This window comes from Sphaerodactylus townsendi, linkage group LG04 (assembly GCF_021028975.2).
Source record: "Sphaerodactylus townsendi isolate TG3544 linkage group LG04, MPM_Stown_v2.3, whole genome shotgun sequence".
In the NCBI taxonomy this organism is placed as follows: domain Eukaryota; kingdom Metazoa; phylum Chordata; class Lepidosauria; order Squamata; family Sphaerodactylidae; genus Sphaerodactylus; species Sphaerodactylus townsendi.
The window spans coordinates 12,825,716-12,847,146 of NC_059428.1; the positions used below are offsets into that span (position 1 = coordinate 12,825,716).

Sequence of the window (21,431 nt, forward strand, 5' to 3'; positions counted from 1 at the left end):
GTTTGTGGACTTACTGCTTGAGGCATGGTTGCATGCAGAGGTGGGATCCAGCAGGTTCTCACAGGTTCCCGAGAGTAGGTTACTAATTATTTGTGTGTGCCGAGAGGAGGTTACTAATTGGTGATTTTGCCACGTGATTTTTGCCTTAGTTACGCCCCTCCTCTCAGCAGTAGCACGCAGAACTTGAAGCAGTCTAGCAGGAGGTGCACCGGTGCGCGTGGCAGCCTGCGCCTGCGTGCATTCGTTTCCCGCCCAAGGACCGGCGCAGCAGCTGCGTCCTTGCCACAGCCCCGCCCCTGAATGCCCCGCCCCTGAATGCCCAACCACGCCCCCGTCGTGCCCCGCCCAGCCCCATTGGCGCTACGCCACAGTTTGAATCCCACCACCATGGGAACCTGTTACTAAAATTGTTGGATCCCACCACTGGTTGTATGCCTCGCAGTGGGATTTCCCTGCGCTTTTCTGTTTAAAAGGGAAGTCTCCTGCTACAAAGTGTCCTCCGCCACACCGTTCTGATCTCCCATTTTGCTTGCCCGCCGCTTTCTTTATTTTCCCGCTGCGGAGGTTACCTGCTGCATTTTTTTTTGGTGGGTGACATCACTGATCCATCGATAATTCAACAAGCCAAGTCAATTTCACGGATCTTCTGAATTATCGACAGACCAACTGCGTGAAAACAAAAAGAACAGAGAGGCTGGAAGAGCTGTTGGGTGGGCAGGACAAGGTGGGGAGGAGTGAGAAAACCTGAAGAGAGTAACACGTGGCCATCTACTTTGCTTTCCTGGAGAAAGCAGGGAAAAGTCGCATTTTACCCTGTTTCAGAAGCCGCGGGGATTCTCTGATCTGTGGTGCGGTACTTTTGGAAGCCAGGAAATCAAGTGCATAACTGAGAATCTGACCCCAAGGGAATGTATGCTCACTACCAATATACCACAAGTGCATAAATGGCCACAGGATCACCACTTCCTGACACTTCAATCACCGTGCAGATGTCCAGAAGGCTGGAAGCTGAGCATAGGCTTTCTTCTGGCTAATCAAGCGGACAGGATACTGGTTGTAGAATTTCCCTTGTGTTTCCATACATTAAAAGGGACACATTTTTTTTTGCAAAATTTAAATAAAAGCTGGAGGTCTGGTCCAGCTAGTGGGGGAGCCTTCCTGCTCTTGAAAGTTGTGATTGAGGGAGCAGGGAACCAGCAGGTAGGAGGGGAGCTGGCAGTGAAAAAAACAGGTGTATGTGAACACACATCTGTTAGTGTAACCCCCATGCCCAGAATAGGTTGAACCAGTAAGGGGTGGAGACTCAGAGCTGCAGAAAGGCTGCAGAGCTCTTTGGAGAAGACAAGGCTACCAGACTCGGACCTTGGTTGTATAAGCCCTTGACACCTTGTTAAGGTAAACTGCAATATTGTTGGGAACTACTGGGAAGGTAGTTTATTTTTGCTATGTTGTAAATGTTGGAGTTTATTGTTTCAGGGTTTCTTTTTGTGGTTGAAATGGGTGAGAGTTCTCCTGGAAACCTTCATCATGTTGAATCCTGTTCACCAAGCCCTTGGAGTCTTCAGGAGCCAACCCACTGGCAAAGAAGAATTGGACTTGGCAGTATCAGTAGACTGTAAATATAAGGACTTGAAAATGCAACCTGAACAGAACCTTGAAATGTGATGTTAAATGTTGATGTTATATGTTAAGAAAGTAAACCATTTTGTTTTTAAAAATTTGTTGTTGCAAATTCATTCCAAGTTCTGCCCCACAGAACCCACAAGCTGAGGTTACACTAGCATGGTGTTTGACCATGACACTAGCACAAACTTTCCCTTGCTTTCTCCAGGAAAGCAAAGTTGATGGTTAATAGTGGTAGACTCCCATCTGGAGAACCAGATTTAATTCCTTACTTTTCCACATCAGCGGCAGCCTCTTATCTGGTGAATTGAATTTGGTGTAGTGGCTAGAGGAGGTGGATTCTAATCTGGAGAACTGGGTTTGATTCCCCTCCACCTGCGTGGCAGAGGCTTATCTGGTAAACCAGATGTGTTTCTGCACTCCTACATTGCTGCTGGGTGACCTTGGGCTAGTCACAGTTCTCTCTGGACTCTCTCAGCCCCACCTACCTCACAAGGTGTCTGTTGTGGAGGGAGGGAGGGAAATGAGTTTTTAAGCCACCGTGAGTTTCCTTACAGGAGAGAAAGGTGGGATATAAATCCAAACTCTTCTTCTTCTTTTCCCTAGACCTACACAAGAAGTCTGCTGGGTGACCTCAGCTAGACACAGTTCTCTCCGAACCCTCCCAGCCCCACAAGGTGTCTGTTATGGGAAGGGGGAGAGAAGGTGATTGTAAGTCGCTTTGAGACTCCTAACAGGAAAGTAAAGTGGCTTATAAAAACTAATTCTTCTTCTTCTTCTATACTTAAATATTTCCGAATGCTCATCAGGGATGCCAGCGAAAATGCAACCCATTTTGAATTTCACATCATGAAACTTCTCTAGCCACTACACCAAATCTGTCCAAGCCCTTTTTAAAGCTATCCAGGTTGGTGATGGCCACTAACCTGGATAGCTTTAAAAAGGGCTTGGACAGATTTATGGAGGAGAAGTCGATCTATGGCTACCAATCTTGATCCTCCTTGATCTCAGATTGCAAATGTTTTAGCAGACCAAGTGCTCAGGAGCAGCAGCAGCAGCAGAAGGCCATTGCGTTCACATCCTGCACGTGAGCTCCCAAAGGCACCTGGTGGGCCACTGCGAGTATCAGAGTGCTGGACTAGATGGACTCTGGTCTGATCCAGCAGGCTAGTTCTTATGTTCCTGATGTTTGCTCACCATCCTTTCGAAAGGGTGAGAAAGGTGGCTATTTGGTGCCTGCTCCATTAGCAGCCTGCCACAGTTTTCATTCAGCTTGTTCACTGAATCGAAGATGGCAGAAATCGGAAATCGGGCAACTCTGCTGGCAGCATGAATCACAGGACACGCTGCAAAACAAAATGGCCTCCACAAAATGGCCTCCACAGTCATGACAACTGTTTGGATGGATTTGAAAAGTTCTGCAATGGAACTTTCTGAAGTTTGAAACAAACAAAAAAGCAAAAAGCAGAGACGACACAAATAACTAAAACCAAGAACTAATACAAATTCTTCACGCCCGGACGAGAGATCAGAAAAGCAGAAGCCAATCTTATAGGTGACAGGGACACCATTCTATTGATGCAGCCTGGCAACTCCGATATCATAATGTAATGAATTCGATCCCTCACTTTTCACAGCGGTGAACGGAAGAAACACCGTCCACCTGACAGATATTTCCCAAGGTATTCAGGCTAGAAAGAAAAGGCATTGAGAATGATCAAGACGCATCTAAACCAAATAATTTAGCTGTCATAGCAACTGAAAGCTGTCACAGGAGAGACAGGGGTGGGGAGGAGGCATACAAGACCAGACGATGAAATTAAAAGATTTTTTTTTCTAAAAGAAAAAAAGGTAGGATTCAAAGAAATAAGGAGCTGAGCCTTGGTCCGGTCTTCCAGATCTGCTTGGGGAAGTCAACACAGTCTTCTAAGGCATGTGTACCTGTTTTGTTCTGGTAGTGGTGCCAATACTTTGGGGGGTGGGGGAGATAGGAGAAGTTGGACCAAAGCCATGGTGGTGGGAGGGGGGGCAGAGGTGGGATCCAAAATTTTTAATAACAGGTTCCGATGGTGGTGGGATTCAAACAGTGGCGCCGCCGCACACACGCACCTCCAGTCCCTATTGGGCAGGGAGGTTGCTTTAGTAACCCCTTCTCGGCACTTGGAAAAAATTAGTAACCACTTCTGGAGAAGTGGTGAGAACTGGTTAGATCCCACCTTTGGGGGTAAGTCTCTCCTCCCCACACCATTTCCCTGTAGTCAAGATCCCCTTGGTGTGGCGGTATTACTCGCTGTTGATTGAATTTAATTGCCACTTGGGAAATATTGTTTTATTGGACGTTTGAATAGGAACATAAGAATAAGAACATAAGAACATAAGAACTAGCCTGCTGGATCAGACCAGAGTCCATCTAGTCCAGCTCTCTGCTACTCACAGTGGCCCACCAGGTGCCATTGGGAGCTCACATGCAGGATGTGAAAGCAATAGCCTTCTGCGGCTGTTGCTCCCGAGCACCTGGACTGTTAAGGCATTTGCAATCTCAGATCAAAGAGGATCAAGATTGGTAACCATAGATCGACTTCTCCTCCATAAATCTGTCCAAGCCCCTTTTAAAGCTATCCAGGTTAGTGGCCATCACCACCTCCTGTGGCAGCATATTCCAAACACCAATCACACCTTTATCGGCTTCTAGGCTATATAGGCTACAAAGTATTACATAATATACAAGAATTTAAAATATACAGAGATTAAAAATAGATAAAAGACATAATGCAATACAACACTGCGTGGAGTTGTAAAGGCAATTGTAAAAAAAGACCAGGGTAAAAATTAGCACCCTCTCTTTGGAAGACGGAGTTTAATAGCTTCCTGCAGAAATTTAGCTACACTCTCAGACATTTCTAAAATGAGGCTACTTAGTAGGACTGTGGTGGCGAACCTTTGGCACTCCAGATGTTATGGACTACAATTCCCATCAGCCCCTGTCAGAATGGCCAATTGGAAGTGACTTGGCCATGCTGGCAGGGGCTGATGGGAATTGTAGTCCATAACATCTGGAGTGCCAAAGGTTCACCACCACTGTAGTAGGAAGATCAGCTTGGAAGTATCAGAAACCTCGGCCCTATGACTTACAATGGTGCTTCTTTACTTCGCTCAGATTTCATCTTAGAACAGGCAATAGAAGAAAGTGTGCTGTAAAGTTTCAGGGCAACCCAGCGTATAGGGGCAGAGTCTTTCTACATAAGCGACATTTTGGAATCTTCCACAGAGAGTAGATGTCAAAGGGTTGAATCTAGCCAGATGATTGTTTCTATGAATGTTAGACTTTCCCCGAGTCCAGGAGATTAAATTTAATAAACAAATAAAATAAAATCTATCCATTAAGGAGTTCTGATGGGGTCACTTGTAATCAATTGAAACCAAGGAGAGAATTCACACTGAACTATTATTCGCTCTTACGTTCGCACGAACACATACAGGTGCGTCATCCAATTCTCACCATAAGAAGCCGGTCTCCGACTTGCAACCGCCCGTCCTTCTGCGCCGCGCCTCCGTCGATAATTTTTGTGACATAAATGCTGTTGTCTCCAGGGATGTGCTGATTCCCCACACCGCCCGCAATGCTGAACCCGAGCCCTGAAAGAGGAAGAAGGGAGGACAAGGCTGAAAAGATACACACGATGAAGGTGGGGATAGAAGGTCAATGTGTTTCAGTTGTCCACATGCCACTCCATTCCGCATGGAGATCCAGGTGCCCTGCAGTAGACGAATGTAAAGTTTTTTTAAAATCAGCCATTCCAGCATAGTGTGGTGCAGTGGGGGGATCCAAAAATTTTAGTAACAAGTTCCCGTGGTGGTGGGATTCAAACAGTGGCATAGCGCCAATGGGGCTGGGCGGGGCATGACGGGGGCGTGGCCGGGCATTCCGGGGGCGGGGCATTAATAATTTCTCTGTCACTGTAAAAAACTCTTACTGTAAAAAAAAAGTTCCTAATTTCCAGCTGGTATCTTTCTGTCCATAATTTAAACTCATTATAGCAAGCCCTATCGTCTACTGCCAACAGAAACAACAACTTCTCCTCTAATTGACTTCCTGTCAAATACTTAATACTTTCAAATACTTAATCTTGTTTCTAGAAATCAAAAGAAGGATACTTTCCTGAAACAAGGAACTTTACCATATTTCTAAAACATGTTTTTGAAACAGCCCAACAGGGAGAATTATCCCGTTTTCTACCTTCGCTAACCAGCCACATAGGAAACAACAGGACTTCATGATTTTTGGACCTAATGGAATTTCTAACAGAAAAGCAGACCCAGTTAGTAACCCCCTCTTGGCACACACAAATAATTAGTAACCCACTCTCGGGAACTGGTGAGAAACTGCTGGATCCCACCTCTGGTGTGGTGGTTAAGAGCAGGTGGATTCTAATCTGGAGAACCGGGTTTGATTCCCCGCTCCTCCGCCTGAGTGGAGGAGGCTTATCTGGTGAACCAGATGCGTTTCCGCACTCCCTGCTGGGTGACCTTGGGCTAGTCACAGTTGTCTCAGAACTCTCCCAGTCCTACCTACCTCACAAGGTGTCTGTTGTAGGGAGAGGAAGGGAAAGGAGATTGTAAACCACCTTGAGTCTCCTTACAGGAGAGGAAGGTGGGGTAGTATAAATCCAAACTCTTCTCTTTTTCTTCTTCATCTACATGAAGTCTGCTGGGTGACTTCGAGACAGTCTCAGCCCACACAGAGGAAGGCAATGGCAAACCACCTCTGAACAACTTGCTTTGAAAACCTGATGGGGTTTTATGGCTGGAATCAACTGGGTTTTTTCGGGGTTTTCCGGGCTGCGTGGTTTTAATCTGGTAGCTTTTCCTCCTAACCTTTCATGTGCATCTATGGCTGGCGTCTTCAGAGGCGTGTCACGGTAAGATGTGTTCCTCTCCGTGGCACGATGTGGAGTGTTTTGTCTACCTCCCAGGTGGGAGGGTGTGTGAGGTGCATTTGCATGAGTCTGGATGGAGTTCATTTGCAGTTAAATGCAAAAGCATTTCCCCTGGACATATACAAATGCACCTCACCCTTCCTCCCTGCCAGGATGGCACCTAGTTGATTGAGATGCATTCCTAGGTTAATGTGATTGTTACAAAATATATGGGCGGTGATTGTAACTACTTGATTGAGATGCATTCCTGCTTCAATATAATTGCTTCAAGATATATGTACTCAGACTGCTATATGTAACCACTGCTGCAATGGGATATTCTTTCCTTGATCTGTATTTTATGGTTTTACATGCTTTACAGATAACTAGGCTTACCCCCTGAAATCTTCTGCTCCCATGAGAACTGGGATGTTTCCGTAACTCTGTGGAGGTAGGAGGACAGGTGGTTTCATCTCTAACTGTCACTGATCTTGGGGTACCTCGGCTTTGAAGTAACTCTTTCTCACATTCTTTGGGAAAATGGGAAGGGGGGTTATTTCTTAATAAAGGGGATAGCAAAAGCCACATTTGCCAGAACTGGCGTGCTTTGTTGTCTTCCAATAAGCACTACTGAACAACAATCCAGGGTTCATTCATCTATTCAAGGTTCATGACCTAACACAGTGGTGGCGAACCTTTGGCACTCCAGATGTTATGGACTACAATTCCCATCAGCCCTTGCCAGCATGGTCAATTGGCCATGCTGGAAGGGGCTGATGGGAATTGTAGTCCATAACATCTGGAGTGCCAAAGGTTCGCCACCACGGACCTAACACTTCCTCCTGTCAGGTAGACAAAACATATATTCCCCACCACATACTCACTCCACACTGTGTCACTGAGAGAAACACATCTTACCATGACACACCTCCGAAGATGCTAGCCATAGATGCAGGCAAAACATTAGGCACAAAAACTACCAGACCATGGCCGCACTGTCCCGAATACTCAGGACAGCCAGTTTATTGAATTGCCTTGAAAAACCTTTTGTGGGGAAGAGGTGGGCTATTTTATTTATTTATTTTATTTATACCTTAGACTTTTATACCGCCCTGTCCCCAGGGGGCTCCGGGCGGTGTACAACATATAAACGTAGTGCAATCATAAAATAGCTAAAAACCTTTAAAAGCAGCGATAAGAACAATAAAACTAAATATATTAATATAGTAAATGCAAGTATAAATATAAGTGGCGTCCAGCAACTCAATTTTCAAAGTCCTCCCCCCTAGAGGGAGGAGCGGCGAGTCCCATTAGATGATAAGTGGCCCAGATGTAAAGGGCCTAAAAGGGGGGGGCACTATCAGCGGCTGGTCCCTCCAAAGGCCCGGCGGAACAGCTCCGTCTTACAGGCCCTGTGGAACTCACCAAGGTCCCGCAGGGCCCAGACAGCTGGAGGGAGAGCGTTCCACCAGGCCGGGGCCAGGCCCTGGCCCGCGTGGAGGCCAGCCGCATTAAATAAAATTAACCACTTAGTTAATGACTTGGCGCCATCGTCTATTTTTACGTCAGTGTTTTTCTCCATAAAATGCAAGCTTTTAAACATTATTTTATATCGATAAATTTTTTAAAAAACCCTTTGCATTTATTATATATAAAAATGGCTTATAAAGACAACCTGGAAGAAGTATAGCTAGATCCAAGTCCAGTCCTAACAGACCAACAAGGCGTTCAGGACCTAAGTTTTTGAGAGTCCGCTCTCTTAGTCAGATATCAAGGAGTGTAGAAACCATACAACTAGGATTGCCAACCTCCAGGTGGGACCTGGAGATCTCCTGGAATTATAGGTAATTTTCAGACTGCAAAGATCAGCACCTCCCCCCCCGAGAAAATGGCTACTTTGCTGGCTGGACTCCCCACAGGGGTTCTTGCCCCACTCAGGCTCAATCCACAAATTTCCAGGAGTTTCTCAACCTGAATCTGGAGGGGACAGACTTGGGAACCGATGGTGGAAGCTGGCAGCTTATAATGCATGCCTTGACAGACTTTCCTAGGTTCTTTAAGCTAGCCCAACAACAGTGGCGTAGCATCCATGGGATAGGGGGGAATGACACCCCAGGTGGCGAGGTGTGCCGGGGGTGTTCCAGGGTGAGGGTGGGTGCAATTTCCCCTCGCTCTGTTTCTGCTCAATAATGTAGGGGCCTGATTCATATTTCAGTCTTCAGAGTTGAAATATTGTGACCACAAACAAAAGACCACCCCCCCTCTCTTGGCAGCACAATTAAATGTCTAGATCCCATGGAAACCTGGTGCCTGGGCTTGTCAAGTCTTTTTTGAGAATTTTTATTTTACGCATCTAAATAACACAGACTTAGAAAGATAAAGAAAAAAATCCCAATCCAATCCCCCTCCCCCATAATAATACTAAATGAAAATAAAAAATTAAATAAAAAATACATAAACACCTACACATATATATGGTGACTTCCAGCTACCTCACTAAGGATCCAAGCATAATTCTAACTCAGTGCTTATAATTAATATCTACACCTTTTTCCACTTCTAGTCCTTCTTCTAAAGTTGTCTTAATCCAATACGGTGTTTTCATTTAAGTCTCGAATCCTGCCATTGTTTCTCTGTTTGTGTATGTTTTCGATAAGTAGACTGCAAAGGATTTCCAGTCTTTCAGAAAATTGTCCATATACTTGTCTCTTATAACCATTGTCAGCCTTGCCATCTCTATGGCTTGTCAAGTCTTGCTAGAATGTGCACACAATATGGTTGAACCAAAGCCCGTCTCAAGACTGGCCACAGCGTAAAAAAGAAACAAAATGTGGATCACCCAGAGTGGAATCCATGAAATATCAAAAAGGTCTCTCTGCTCATGAAGCACCTGGTTGTCATTGGGGAAAGAACCTCATAGGCTGATTATACCCTGGTGCTATGACTCGCGGTGAGGAAAGGTTCTCTTTGGGGCAGAGTTTCTGTTACCGATGCCTTTTCCGGCCTCTCACACTCACTGTGCGGAAGATTCCACAATCACTGCTGTTTCTGAGAATGGGCAAAGAGTAACCTTTCCCCTTGCTTCTCAGGGAAGATGAATGCACTACCTCGGAGTGTGGTGGAGTCCCCTTCTTTGGAGGTTTTTAAAGAGAGAAGAAGAAGAAGAAGAAGAAGAAGAAGAAGAAGAAGAAGAAGAAGAAGAAGAAGAAGAAGAAGAAGAAGAAGAAGAAGAAGAAGAAGAAGAGGAGGAGGAGGAGGAGGAGGAGGAGGAGGAGGAGGAGTTTGGATTTATATCCCCCCTTTCTCTCCTGTAGGGGCTTACAATCTCCTTGCCCTTCCCCCCTAACAGTAAACATGCTGTGAAGTGGGTGGGGCTGAGAGAGCTCCGAAAAGCTGTGACTAGCCCAAGGTCACCCAGCTGGCATGTGTGGGAGCACAGGCTAATCTGAATTTCCCAGATAAGCCTCCACAACTCAAGTGGCAGAGCTGGGAATCAAACCCGGTTCCTCTAGATCAGAGTGCACCTGCTCTTAGCCACTACGCCACTGCTGCTCTCTGGATGAGACTGGATGGCCATCTGTCAGGAGTACATTGATTGTGTGTTCCTGCATTGCAGGGGATTGGCCTTGATGGCCCTTCTGGTCTCTTCCAACTCTATGGTTCTATGATTCCATGAAACAAATGGCCCTGCATTATTCTTTGCTTCGGGCTTTTTTGCTTCACCCTTTCTCACCCAGCTCTATTTCTGCCAATGATCAGGAGGGTTTTTAAAAACGTTATCTCAACTTCAAGCATACGCACCCTATTTGATCTATCAGAAATAATAATAGATATAATAGAAGAATATTGAAATACCAAGGGATCAGTAGTGGGATCCAAACATTTTAGTAACAGGTTCCCACGGTGGTGGGATTCAAACAGTGGCGTAGCACCAATGGGGCTGGGCGGGGCACGACGGGGGCGTGGCCGGGCATTCCAGGGGCGGGGCTGTGGCAAGGACGCAGCCACTGTGCCGGTCCTTGGGCAGGAAACGAATGCATGAAGGCGCAGGCTGCCACGCACGCCAGTGCACCTCCTGCTAGACTGCTTCAAGTTCTGTGCGCTACTGCTGAGAGGAGGGGCGTAACTAAGGCAAAAATCACGTGGCAAAATCACCAATTAGTAACCCCCTCTCGGCACACACAAATAATTAGTAACCTACTCTCGGGAACCTGTGAGAACCTGCTGGATCCCACCTCTGCAAGGGATATTAAAATAACAACCCAGGAGAGTTTAGCAGGCCAGCCGTGCAGCAGGAAGTGGGGGTGCCTGCTTATATGTTAACAGAGAAATGAAAGGGGACCCCACCGACAACCCCACTGTGAGGTAGGGGCTCCATGTATAATATGTCATAGAGAATACCATTTACCCTTTTCCACGATAGTAGAGCTGTTCTGAACTCTGTTCCGTCAGACAGATCGCACGCCATCAGATTGTTAAAGGTTACTCTCTTTAGAGACGAAAGGATGTCACAGTATAATGGCTTAATTAAAGCCCGCTGATACTGACAATGCATCATAAGACAGAACTTCCTGAACTATTTCTAGAAATCTGTGAACCCTGCATGAATTATTACTACAGTTAAAAATATAAGTGAAATTACTGCCAACTGCCAGGATAATTAAAATAAAGTGTCGTCTCATTTCTCGTCTAAGACGCTGATTATTCAGAGAGAGAGAGAGAGAGAGAGAGAGAGAGAGAGAGAGAGAGAGAGAGATCTAAGATAAATGTGACTGTGGTGTTTCACCATTCTAAAGGACTGGTATAGCTCAAAGATGTGATTCCAGTGGGACAGTGTTAGGTCTCGAACCTTAAAACAATAAACAAACTCTGGATTGTTGATCACCTGTGTTTATTGGAAGGCAACCAAGCAGCCAGCTTGTTAAAGCCGGTTCTGGCGAACCTGGCTTTTGCTATCCCCTTTATTCATCCCATTTCCCATGGAGCGGAAGCTGTCAGGGGTAAGCCTAGTTATGTTTAAAGCATGTGAAACCATAAAGGAGAGCTCAAGGGAAGAATGTCCTTATTACAGCAGTGGTAACATATAGCAGGCTGAATACATATATCTTGTCACGATTACATTGAAGCAGGAATGCATCTCAATCAACTAGATACAATCACCACCCATATATTTGGAAACAACTACAATGAGCTAAGAATGCATCTCATTTAACTAGGTGCAGTCAGTGGACTTCACAGAAAACACACTTCATGCAAGTATTTACTTGGAGCTGCCCTGCATTCTGTCAGACCACTGGGCATTTGCTATGACAAGAGCTAGTTTAAAATGCTGCAGCATCTAAGAGACCAACAGGACTTTGAGGATATGAGCTTTTGAGAATCAAAGTTCCCTTCATCAGATAGATCCTGTTTTCTGCATTTCTAAACATAAAGCATTGCCACTGTATTTTTAAACTGCATATTAATCAAGAAGTTCAAGCAAAGCTAATAAATAAGTCTGAGACTTTAACAATCCTATTTTATATTAGTCACTCACTAGCAGAAAAGCCCATTGTGTGAACAAATACAATGAGCTCTAGAAAGCTGTTGGCGGGAACGGTGTCCTCAGGGGGAGGGTAGCTTCTCCTGCCTTTCCTTCCCCCTAGACTCTGCTGGATCCCCACTCTTTGCAAAACCAGGATGAAGCTTTGCAAACAAGCATAAGCATAAGCATGTTATGGTCATTGTGCACGCACAACGAAATTTACAGCAGCATTCCTCGGTGCACACAATTCCAGACTCATACCCCATCCTCACTTTCCCCTTCCTCCACCCATCCCTACACAGCCCCAAACACATCAACACGAAGCCGCGGAGTTCAGCATCGCCACAGCTCTAGAGTAGTAGCTGTCTCTAAGCCTCTTTGTCCTAGTTTTGATAGACCTGTATCGCCTGCCGGATGGTAACAGTTCAAAAAGAGAGTGTGCTGGATGAGACGGGTCTCTCAGAATATTTTGGACTTTTTTGAGGCTTCGGGAATTATAGAGTTCTTCCAAGGAGGGGAGAGGGCAGCCGATAATCCTCTGTGCAGTAGTGATCACCCTTTGGAGCGCCTTCCTATCTGCCACTGTGCAACTGGAGAACCATACACAGATGCAGTAGGTTAAGACACTCTCTATAGCACAGCGGTCAAAGGACACCAGGAGTTTTCCATTCAGTTGTTGTTTCTTTAGAAGTCTCAGATAGTACAGTCTTTGGAGGGTGGCTAAGGAGACTCGGGGAACTCTCCCCATCTTCACAGGCACCCTGCTGCCACCCTTTGCAAAGCTGGGATCCCAGCTTTGCAAAGGTGAGGGGAGGAGTCAATAGGGTGCCTATGAAGAATGCAGGAGTTCTCCCCGTTTCCATGCCCCCCTCCCCATTAGCAAAATTGGGATCATAGCTTTGCGGGGGGGGGATCAAGGAGGGTGCCTGTGAAGAAAGAGAGTGTTCCCCCCATCTCCTAGGCATCTCTATGCTGTCCCTCCCACACCTTGCTTTCCAAGGCTTCCAGGCTTTGGAAAGTGGGGGGTGGGTGGGCAATCTTGCATGCTGAACAGAGCTAGCTCTGTTGGTGGGAACGGTGTCCTCTGGGGGAGGGGCGCAAGTCCTCCTGCCTTTCCTCCCCAATAGGCTCTGCTGGATCCCCACTCTTTGCAAAACCGGGATCCAGCTTTGCAAACAACAGATCTGCAAACAAGCTGTTGGGAGGACTGGCATCTTCTGGGATCATGCTGTCTTTCCCCCCACTCTGCTTCCCAAACTGCGGGGGCCTTGGAAAGCAGAGGGAGAGGTAGCTCAGCTTGTGGCTGCTTCTCCCCCCACCAAGGGCATCGAAGTACCTATGGTATCAAGCGACATAGGAGGGGGGATTAAGAACATAAGAACTAGCCTGCTGGATCAGACCAGAGTCCATCTAGTCCAGCACTCTGCTACTCGCAGTGGCCCACCAGGTGCCTTTGGGAGCTCACGTGCAGGAGGTGAAAGCCATGGCAATTGAGGTTATTGAGGAAGCTGTTTTGGCATTTAATCCTTAGTTCTGTCAACGGAAGTCTGAACGCTCAATCCTGATCCTGTTTTCACAAAAGGAAATCCTTTGAACAAGAAGTCTCAATACTGAACATTCCAGGGGCATGACAGCCGCTCAGCTGGAGGAGTAGGGGACCAAACCCAGTTCTCCAGACTAGAGCCCACTGCTCTTAACCACTTCATTGCGCACAATTGGACGCTTGCCTCAAGACGTTTTGTCTGAGAGAACAGCGTGTCACAATCCTGGGTTCAGATTCAGTTACTGAGAGCAGCCCTAACAATTTCAACCAACATAACTTAACGTCGGCGATGAGAGGATAAGCGAGCGTTCGAGGAAGCATTTGCTACCAGTCCGGGAAAAGCGGCGCGAACTGAAGCGACAGGCCGGAATGATATGAAGAGATTGTTAAGCACCAGGAGACGCACAGCCGGCCCCCGCGTTTTCTGAGACCGTCATTTGTTTCCGTCGAACTTGATAACCGAAGGAATCAATTGCTGTCCAAACAGAAACGCTTCACGACAACTTTATAACAGGCTGACAGGCAATATTCCAGCAAGCAAATATTTAATTGATTTTTTTTAAAAAAAAAGAACCCGGCTTATGTAACTGATTTTTAACAGCTCCTTCAACACTTTGAATGTCTGCCCGTAGGCAAATAAACTCTCTGGTTGAAGAGATCTGCAACCTGTGGGGTTGCCAACTTCCAGATAAATGAAAAATGGTGTCTTGCAGCAGAACGTACCACAATGTCCTCCACCTGGGGCTGAAAACAATCTTGGTGAAAAATGTCCTGTCCCAAGAAGAAGAACAAGGAGAAGGGAGAAGGTTGGATTGATACCCCACCTTTCTCTCCTGTAAGGAGACTCAAGGCAGTTTACAAACTCCTGTCCCTTCCTCTCCCCACACAGACACCCTGTGAAGCAGGTGGGGCCGAGAGAGTTCAGAGAGAACTGTGACTGGCCCAAGGCCACCCAGCAGAGAGGTAGGAGTGCAGAAACGAATCTGGTTCACCAGATAAGCCTCTGCCACTCAGGTGGAGAATCAAACCTGGTTCTCCAGATCAGACTCCACCTGCTCTTAACCACGACAGCATGCTGGCTCTCAAAGAGAGGCTTGATGCGTGGAAATGGGCAGGTGACGCTTTTCATGGCATGCTGGGAAACAACATTTTCCCTCCAAGCTTGCTGGCAATCCTATTTCTGCCAGCAGGGTCACAGAAGGAAGGACAAAAAAAGAGGGGTGGGCAGGCTTTGGGGACCCTCCTTTCTTTAAAAAATAAGAACATAAGAACAAGCCAGCTGGATCAGACCAGAGTCCATCTAGTCCAGCTCTCTGCTACTCACAGTGGCCCACCAGGTGCCTTTGGGAGCTCACGTGCAGGAGGTGAAAGCAATGGCCTTCTGCGGCTGCTGCTCCGGAGCACCTGGTCTGCTAAGGCATTTGCAATCTCAGATCAAGGAGGATCAAGATTGGTAGCCATAGATCGACTTCTCCTCCATCAATCTGTCCAAGCCCTTTTTAAAGCTACCCAGGTTAGTGGCCATCACCACCTCCTGTGGCAGCATATTCCAAACACCAATCACACAGTTGCGTGAAGAAGTGTTTCCTTTTATTAGTCCTAATTCTTCCCCCCAGCATTTTCAGTGGATGCCCCCTGGTTCTACTATTGTGAGAAAGAGAGAAAAATGTCTCTCTGTCAACATGTTCTACCCCATGCATAATTTTATAGACTTCAATCATATCCCCCCTCAGACGTCTCCTCTCCAAACTAAAGAGTCCCAAACGCTGCAGCCTCTCCTCATAGGGAAGGTGCTCCAGATGGAAAAGAAGAAGAAGAAGAAGAGTTTGGATTTATATCCCCCCTTTCTCTCCTGCAGGAGACTCAAAGGGGCTTACAATCTCCTTGCCCTTCCCCCCTCACAACAAACACCCTGTGAGGTAGGTGGGGCTGAGAGAGCTCCGAGAAGCTGTGACTAGCCCAAGGTCACCCAGCTGGCGTTTGTGGGAGTGCACAGGCTAATCTGAATTCCCCAGATAAGCCTCCACAGCTCAAGCGGCAGAGCTGCGAATCAAACCCAGTTCCTCCAGATTAGATACACGAGCTCTTAACCTCCTACGCCACTGCTGCTCCTTTGGCTCAGCACTATCATTAGGATTACCCCCTCCCTGCTGGGATATTCCCAGAGGTTTTTACAGTGAAGCCTGGGGAGGAAAGGATTCGGGGAAGAAAGTGGGGTGTACTGCCACGCCGTCCACTCGCCAAAGCAGCCGTTTTCTCCAGGATAATTTATGTCTGTAGTCTAGAAAGCAGCTATAACTCAGGGAGGTCTCCAAGCCCCGCAGAAAGTCTGCCAACTTGTAGATTGTACCCTTCATTCTACTTTATTTTCCCCGCATTCTCCTGCCGCTGCACGTAATTCTCTTTGCATTCCAATATTAGATAAGGAGATGGGAGAGGAAAAGAAACGCAGCAGGCCTAGGAAATCGCAGCTGATTCCTGGTCGCCAGACGGATGGCCCCTGTCTCTTTTTCCATTAAGGCCGAGCAACATACTCAGCCGAGCAGGGCCAAGAATCATTTACCCTGGACGGATGAAGGGAAGTGAATCTATTGTAGCCACGTGTGAAATCTACAATCCCATAAAGCACACCAGGCAGACTTTGAAAGTCGATGATTACATGAGATTACATTTCCTGCGGATGGATCTTCCTCATCCTGTTTCAAACGGATGTTCCGCTGGGTGGCTGGAAAGCAAGACACCCAAAGCAGGCCTCCATGGGGTGGAACATAACCCTTTGGGTTTGTGGTTACCAGCATCCATACACAACAGACCAACACTTTTGGACAAGCTGTTTTTAACATTTTTGAAGCACTTTATATAAGCGTTGAAGAAGAAGAAGAAGAAGAAGAAGAAGAAGAAGAAGAAGAAGAAGAAGAAGAAGAAGAAGAAGAAGAAAAAGTAGTAGAAAAAGTAGAAGGAGTAGAAGAAGGAGAGCAGCAGTGGCGTAGGAGGTTAAGAGCTCGTGTATCTAATCTGGAGGAACCGGGTTTGATTCCCAGCTCTGCCGCCTGAGCTGTGGAGGCTTATCTGGGGAATTCAGATTAGCCTGTACACTCCCACACACGAAGGCTGGGTGACCTTGGGCTAGTCACAGTTTCTTGGAGCTCTCTCAGCCCCACCTACCTCACAGGGTGTTTGTTGTGAGAGGGGAAGGGCAAAGAGCTTGTAAGCCCCTTTGAGTCTCCTGCAGGAGAGAAAGGGGGATATAAATCCAAACTCTTCTTCTTCTAAATCCAAAGAAGAAGAAGAAGAAGAAGAAGAAGAAGAAGAAGAAGAAGAAGAAGAAGAAGAAGAGGAGGAAGAGGAAGAGGAGGAGGAGGAGGAGGAGGAGGAGTTTGGATTTATACCCCACCTTTCTCTCCTGTAAGGAGACTCAAGGTGGCTTACAAGCTCCTTTCCCTTCCTCTCCCCACAACAGACACCTTGTGAGGTAGGTGGGGCTGAGAGAGTTCCGAAGAACTCTGACTAGCCCAGGGACACCCAGCAGGAATGTAGGAGTGCGGAAATGCATCTGGTTCACCAGATAAGCCTCTGCCACTCAGGTGGAGGAGTGGGGAATCAAACCCGGTCCTCCAGATTAGAATCCACCTGCTCTTAACTCCACCACGCTGGCTCTCTTGATGGTCTCCCAGGTACCGACCCTAATTAGCTTACGAGATCTGACACGATCAAGCTATCCCAGGTCGCCTTCCCTGTTCTAAACACGCAGAAAAATAAAATATCACGGGTTCATGTGAGTAACAGTGATAGAAAGGCCCAGCAGCCCTCTAAAAATGAAATGTTTCCAATTCTACCGTGCGAGACAGATCACCGAGAAACCGAACTGTCACCCCCTTCAATTATGGGACTCAGGCCTGCTGGCAATCTGGAAAATATGCACCTGTCTTCTGCAACAAACAAACAAAAAATGATCGCAAGCTGGTGATTCAATTGGCTGATGGGACACTCTGCCCTCCATCAGCAGAAATTCTGGCTGCCAAGTTTTTAATATAAGTGGGAGGGGAGGGGTGGAGGCGTATTTTAAAAAGGGAGATGTCATTTGCAGCAAACGATAGCGGCTCTTCAAACGTGTGCTACGTTTATTGAAACAGGACAAAACGTTTTAGAGCCTGAGGGAAGTATCCGAAAGAGTCCGGTTTCCCTTCTGTTCAGCCAACAATACAATAGGGAAAGAATGAAATAGGTAGGCATTGGTCACAGGAAGCCTTCATTCAGGTTATACATCAATGAACGCAGGCCCATACATTTACATCTGTCGCCAGCCCTAATCCTGGTTTGAAGAAGAGAAGAAGAGTTTGGATTTATATCCCCCCCCCCTCTCTCCTGTAAGGAGACTCAAAAGGGTTTACAATCCCCTGGCCCTTCCCCCCCTCACAACACCCTGTGAGGTAGGTGGGCCTGAGAGAGCTCAGAAGAACTGTGACTAGCCCAAGGTCACCCAGCTGGCGTGTGTTGGGGTGTACAGGCTAATCTGAATTCCCCAGATAAGCTTCCACAGCTCAAGTGGCAGAGCGGGGAATCAAACCCAGTTCCTCCAGATTAGAATGCACCTGCTCTTAACCACTACGCCACTGCTGCTCCCGTAAAACTCAAGCTTTAAGTTTTAAGTAGATTCTAATTTCAGTTGTATGTTAATTAGTTTTGGACTTGATTTTAATTATTAATAGCACTTTTAATTGAGTTTTACTAGGGTGCTGTGTGGTTTCCGGGCTGTATGGCCGTGTTCTAGCAGCATTCTCTCCTGACATTTCGCCTGCATCTGTGGCTGGCATCTTCAGAGGATCTGATTGTAGGAAAGGAAAGCAAGTGGAGTAATGCCTGTGAGTAAAGGTCAACAGGTGAGGGCATCAGAATAGGAGTAGCCTGGCAAGTGAGTAACAATGAAATGTAGCATGTAGTGTAGCACCCCAGTGATTCCGGCTGTGAAAGCCTTCGACAAGACATTGAGTTTTACTATATTATGCTTTTATTATTGTAAGCCGCCCTGAGCCCTTTCAGGGAGGGCGGCATATAAATTCAACCAAATAAATAAATAAATTGTCAAGTCTGTATAAAATTGTAGCAACGGAATGCGAACGAAACTTATCAAGTTCCCTTTTCTCCGGTGGCATTTTCAATTTTTATTTGTCGCATCTTTTTCTCCAGCTGGGTATGTCCAACAGGGACGTCTTCATCACCTCAAGAAACAACCACAGATGATTCCCCCCACCTTTCTGTTTTTCTGACAAAGAAAAAGATTTGTCCTACAGTTTGCGTCTTAGAAATATTCCTGCTGGTCTTTTTTAGCACCATTGAGACATCACCATAATATTACGTACAGAAGTGTTGTCAAATTGCTACGATTTCTGAAATCAATGTCGGTCTGCCAAGATTCCACACGGGCTTCTCAGAAATATTCCTGCTGGTCCTTTTTTTTGGCACCACGGAGACATCGTCTTAAAATTACCTACAGGAATGTTGTCAAACATTGCAACCAACTTATGGTGGCTCCAGAAAGGGCTTTCAAAACAAGAAGCGGGGGTGGTTTGCCATTGCCTTCCTCTGCGAAGCCTTCTTTGGTGGTCTCTCATCCAAGCCCCAGACCTGACAATATCAGGCTACACCATGCGGCCTTCCCTCTGCATACTTCTTAGAGACTGAACAATCTGATCTGTCCTTGTGTTAGGCCAGTGATGGCGAACCTTTGGCACGCCAGATGTTATGGACTACAATTCCCACCAGCCCCTGCCAGCATGGCCAATTGAACAAGAATCTAGTTACAATATATGGGATAGCATAGTAACGTGGTTATAGTTTGCAGAAAAGAGTGAGATTAGATTTCAGTAAAAGAGTGAAATTAGATTTAGCATAACATGTATTATGGTTATAATAGTACTAGCTGGGCTACGTCATTTCAAGAGCCAGCGTGGTGTAGTGGTTATGAGCAGGTGGATTCTAATCTGGAGAACCAGGTTTGATTCTTCACTCCTCCACCTGAGTGGCGGAGGCTTATCTGGTGAACCAGATGTGTTTCCGCACTCCAGCATTCCTGCTGGGCTAGTCACAGTTCTTTGGGACTCTCTCATCCCCACCTACCTCACAAGGTGTCTGTTGTGGGGGAGAGAAAAGGTAAGGGGCTTGTAGGACACCTTGAGGAAACGTGGGGTATAAATTCAAACTCCTCCTCCTCCTCCTCCTCCTCCTCCTCCTCCTCCTCCTCCTCCTCCTCCTCCTCCTCCTCCTCCTCCTCTTCTTCTTCTTCTTCTTCTTCTTCTTCTTCTTCTTCTTCTTCTTCTTCTTCTTCTTCTTCTTCTTCTTCTTCTTCTTCTTCTTCTTCTTCTTCTTCTTCTTCTTCTTCTTCTTCTTCTTCGTCTATCAAGTAAGCTTTTGGCAAGACACCCTGGGGAGCCCTGACCTGCTGGAATGGACAAGTAAAGGGTAGAAAATGCATCTAGGATTGCCAGCTCCGGTTTGGCAAATTCCTGAAGATTTTTTTGGGGGGGGGGGGGGGAAGCCCAGGGAGGGTGGAATCTGGGATAGGAGGGAACTCAATAGGACTGAAGTGCATTAGAGCTCACCCTCAAAGCAGCTATTTCCTCCAGGTGAGCTGGCCTCTTTGGCTTGGAGATCAGCTGTAATTCCAGGAGATCTCCAGGCCCCACCTGGAGGTTGGCAATGCTAGTCAGTGGTCTGGCTGTGTCTAATGCAACAGCAGCAGCAGCAGCAACACACACACACACACACACACACACACCCCTCTCAATTTTGCACGCAGCCTTCGGAAAACCAATGGCAGCGAGAAGGAGGGGCGAACGAGTGACGAGGCCCCCTGGAGGCTCCGTTTTGGTTCTATCTTTGGCGCCTGACGTGACCTTTCGCTTGTTCTTCATGGCTCAGAAGACAAGGCCGTGCCCTCCGGCAGGACAAGGATTGACAAGTGTGGCCTAGACAAGATCAACTGGGGTGGGGGGGGGCAGTATTAGGATAGATAAAGGCTGAGCTAGCGGGAGTCGGTTAAGGCCCTTGTGGCTAGACGCGGACTGCAAAACACCAAGTTTGGGAGAGGCATCGGGTTACGCTACCCAAAGCAATCTCTGTGCAGCCGAATAATCCAGAGGACTGACAAAGGACAGCATCGGTTGAGAGGGAATCCCCTGGTGGAAGCGGGGGCATTATCTGCACGACAGCAGGAACCGGCAGTGTTCCTAACTCACGCACACAACATCACAATGACAATACATGGAAGAGTTTTATTCAGAGGTGGGATCCAGCAGGTTCAAAGTCACCATCACATTACAGAACATGTCCCAACTCACAAATCTGAACACAGAAATGGTCCATGCCACACAGTGGAAATAAAAAGGAGGAGGGGGGTGGGGGTGGCGATTTTCCATCCCCCCACATGACTAAGTGGCTGCAGTTCAGGGACATTTGACCCCATATGTCCCCCTAGGCGGTACGCCCCTGCACAGAAGCCTCCATAATGGTACATTAGCAGCTGAGTTCCTCACTAGAATGGAATCTGATTGGTACCCGGGTCAAGAACAAAATTCCAGCCCTAAGAACATAAGAACATAAGAACTAGCCTGCTGGATCAGACCAGAGTCCATCTAGTCCAGCTCTCTGCTACTCGCAGTGGCCCACCAGGTGCCTTTGGGAGCTCACCTGCAGGAGGTGAAAGCAATGGCCTTCTGCGGCTGTTGCTCCGGAGCACCTGGTCTGCTAAGGCATTTGCAGTCTCAGATCAAAGAGGATCAAGATTGGTAGCCATAGATCGACTTCTCCTCCATAAATCTGTCCAAGC

At 47.0% G+C, this 21,431-nt stretch overlaps 1 protein-coding gene across 1 annotated transcript in view; it reads right to left on the minus strand.

Annotated features, from left to right (window-relative positions):
- Nucleotides 1–21,431, minus strand: part of LOC125430911 (disks large homolog 2-like) — a 204,586-nt gene that overhangs the window by 10,028 nt on the left and 173,127 nt on the right. The window contains exon 6 of the mRNA XM_048493268.1: nucleotides 5,123–5,259. Within this exon, the coding sequence (XP_048349225.1) occupies nucleotides 5,123–5,259 (137 nt within the window). The remainder of the gene's footprint in view (nucleotides 1–5,122; nucleotides 5,260–21,431) is intronic.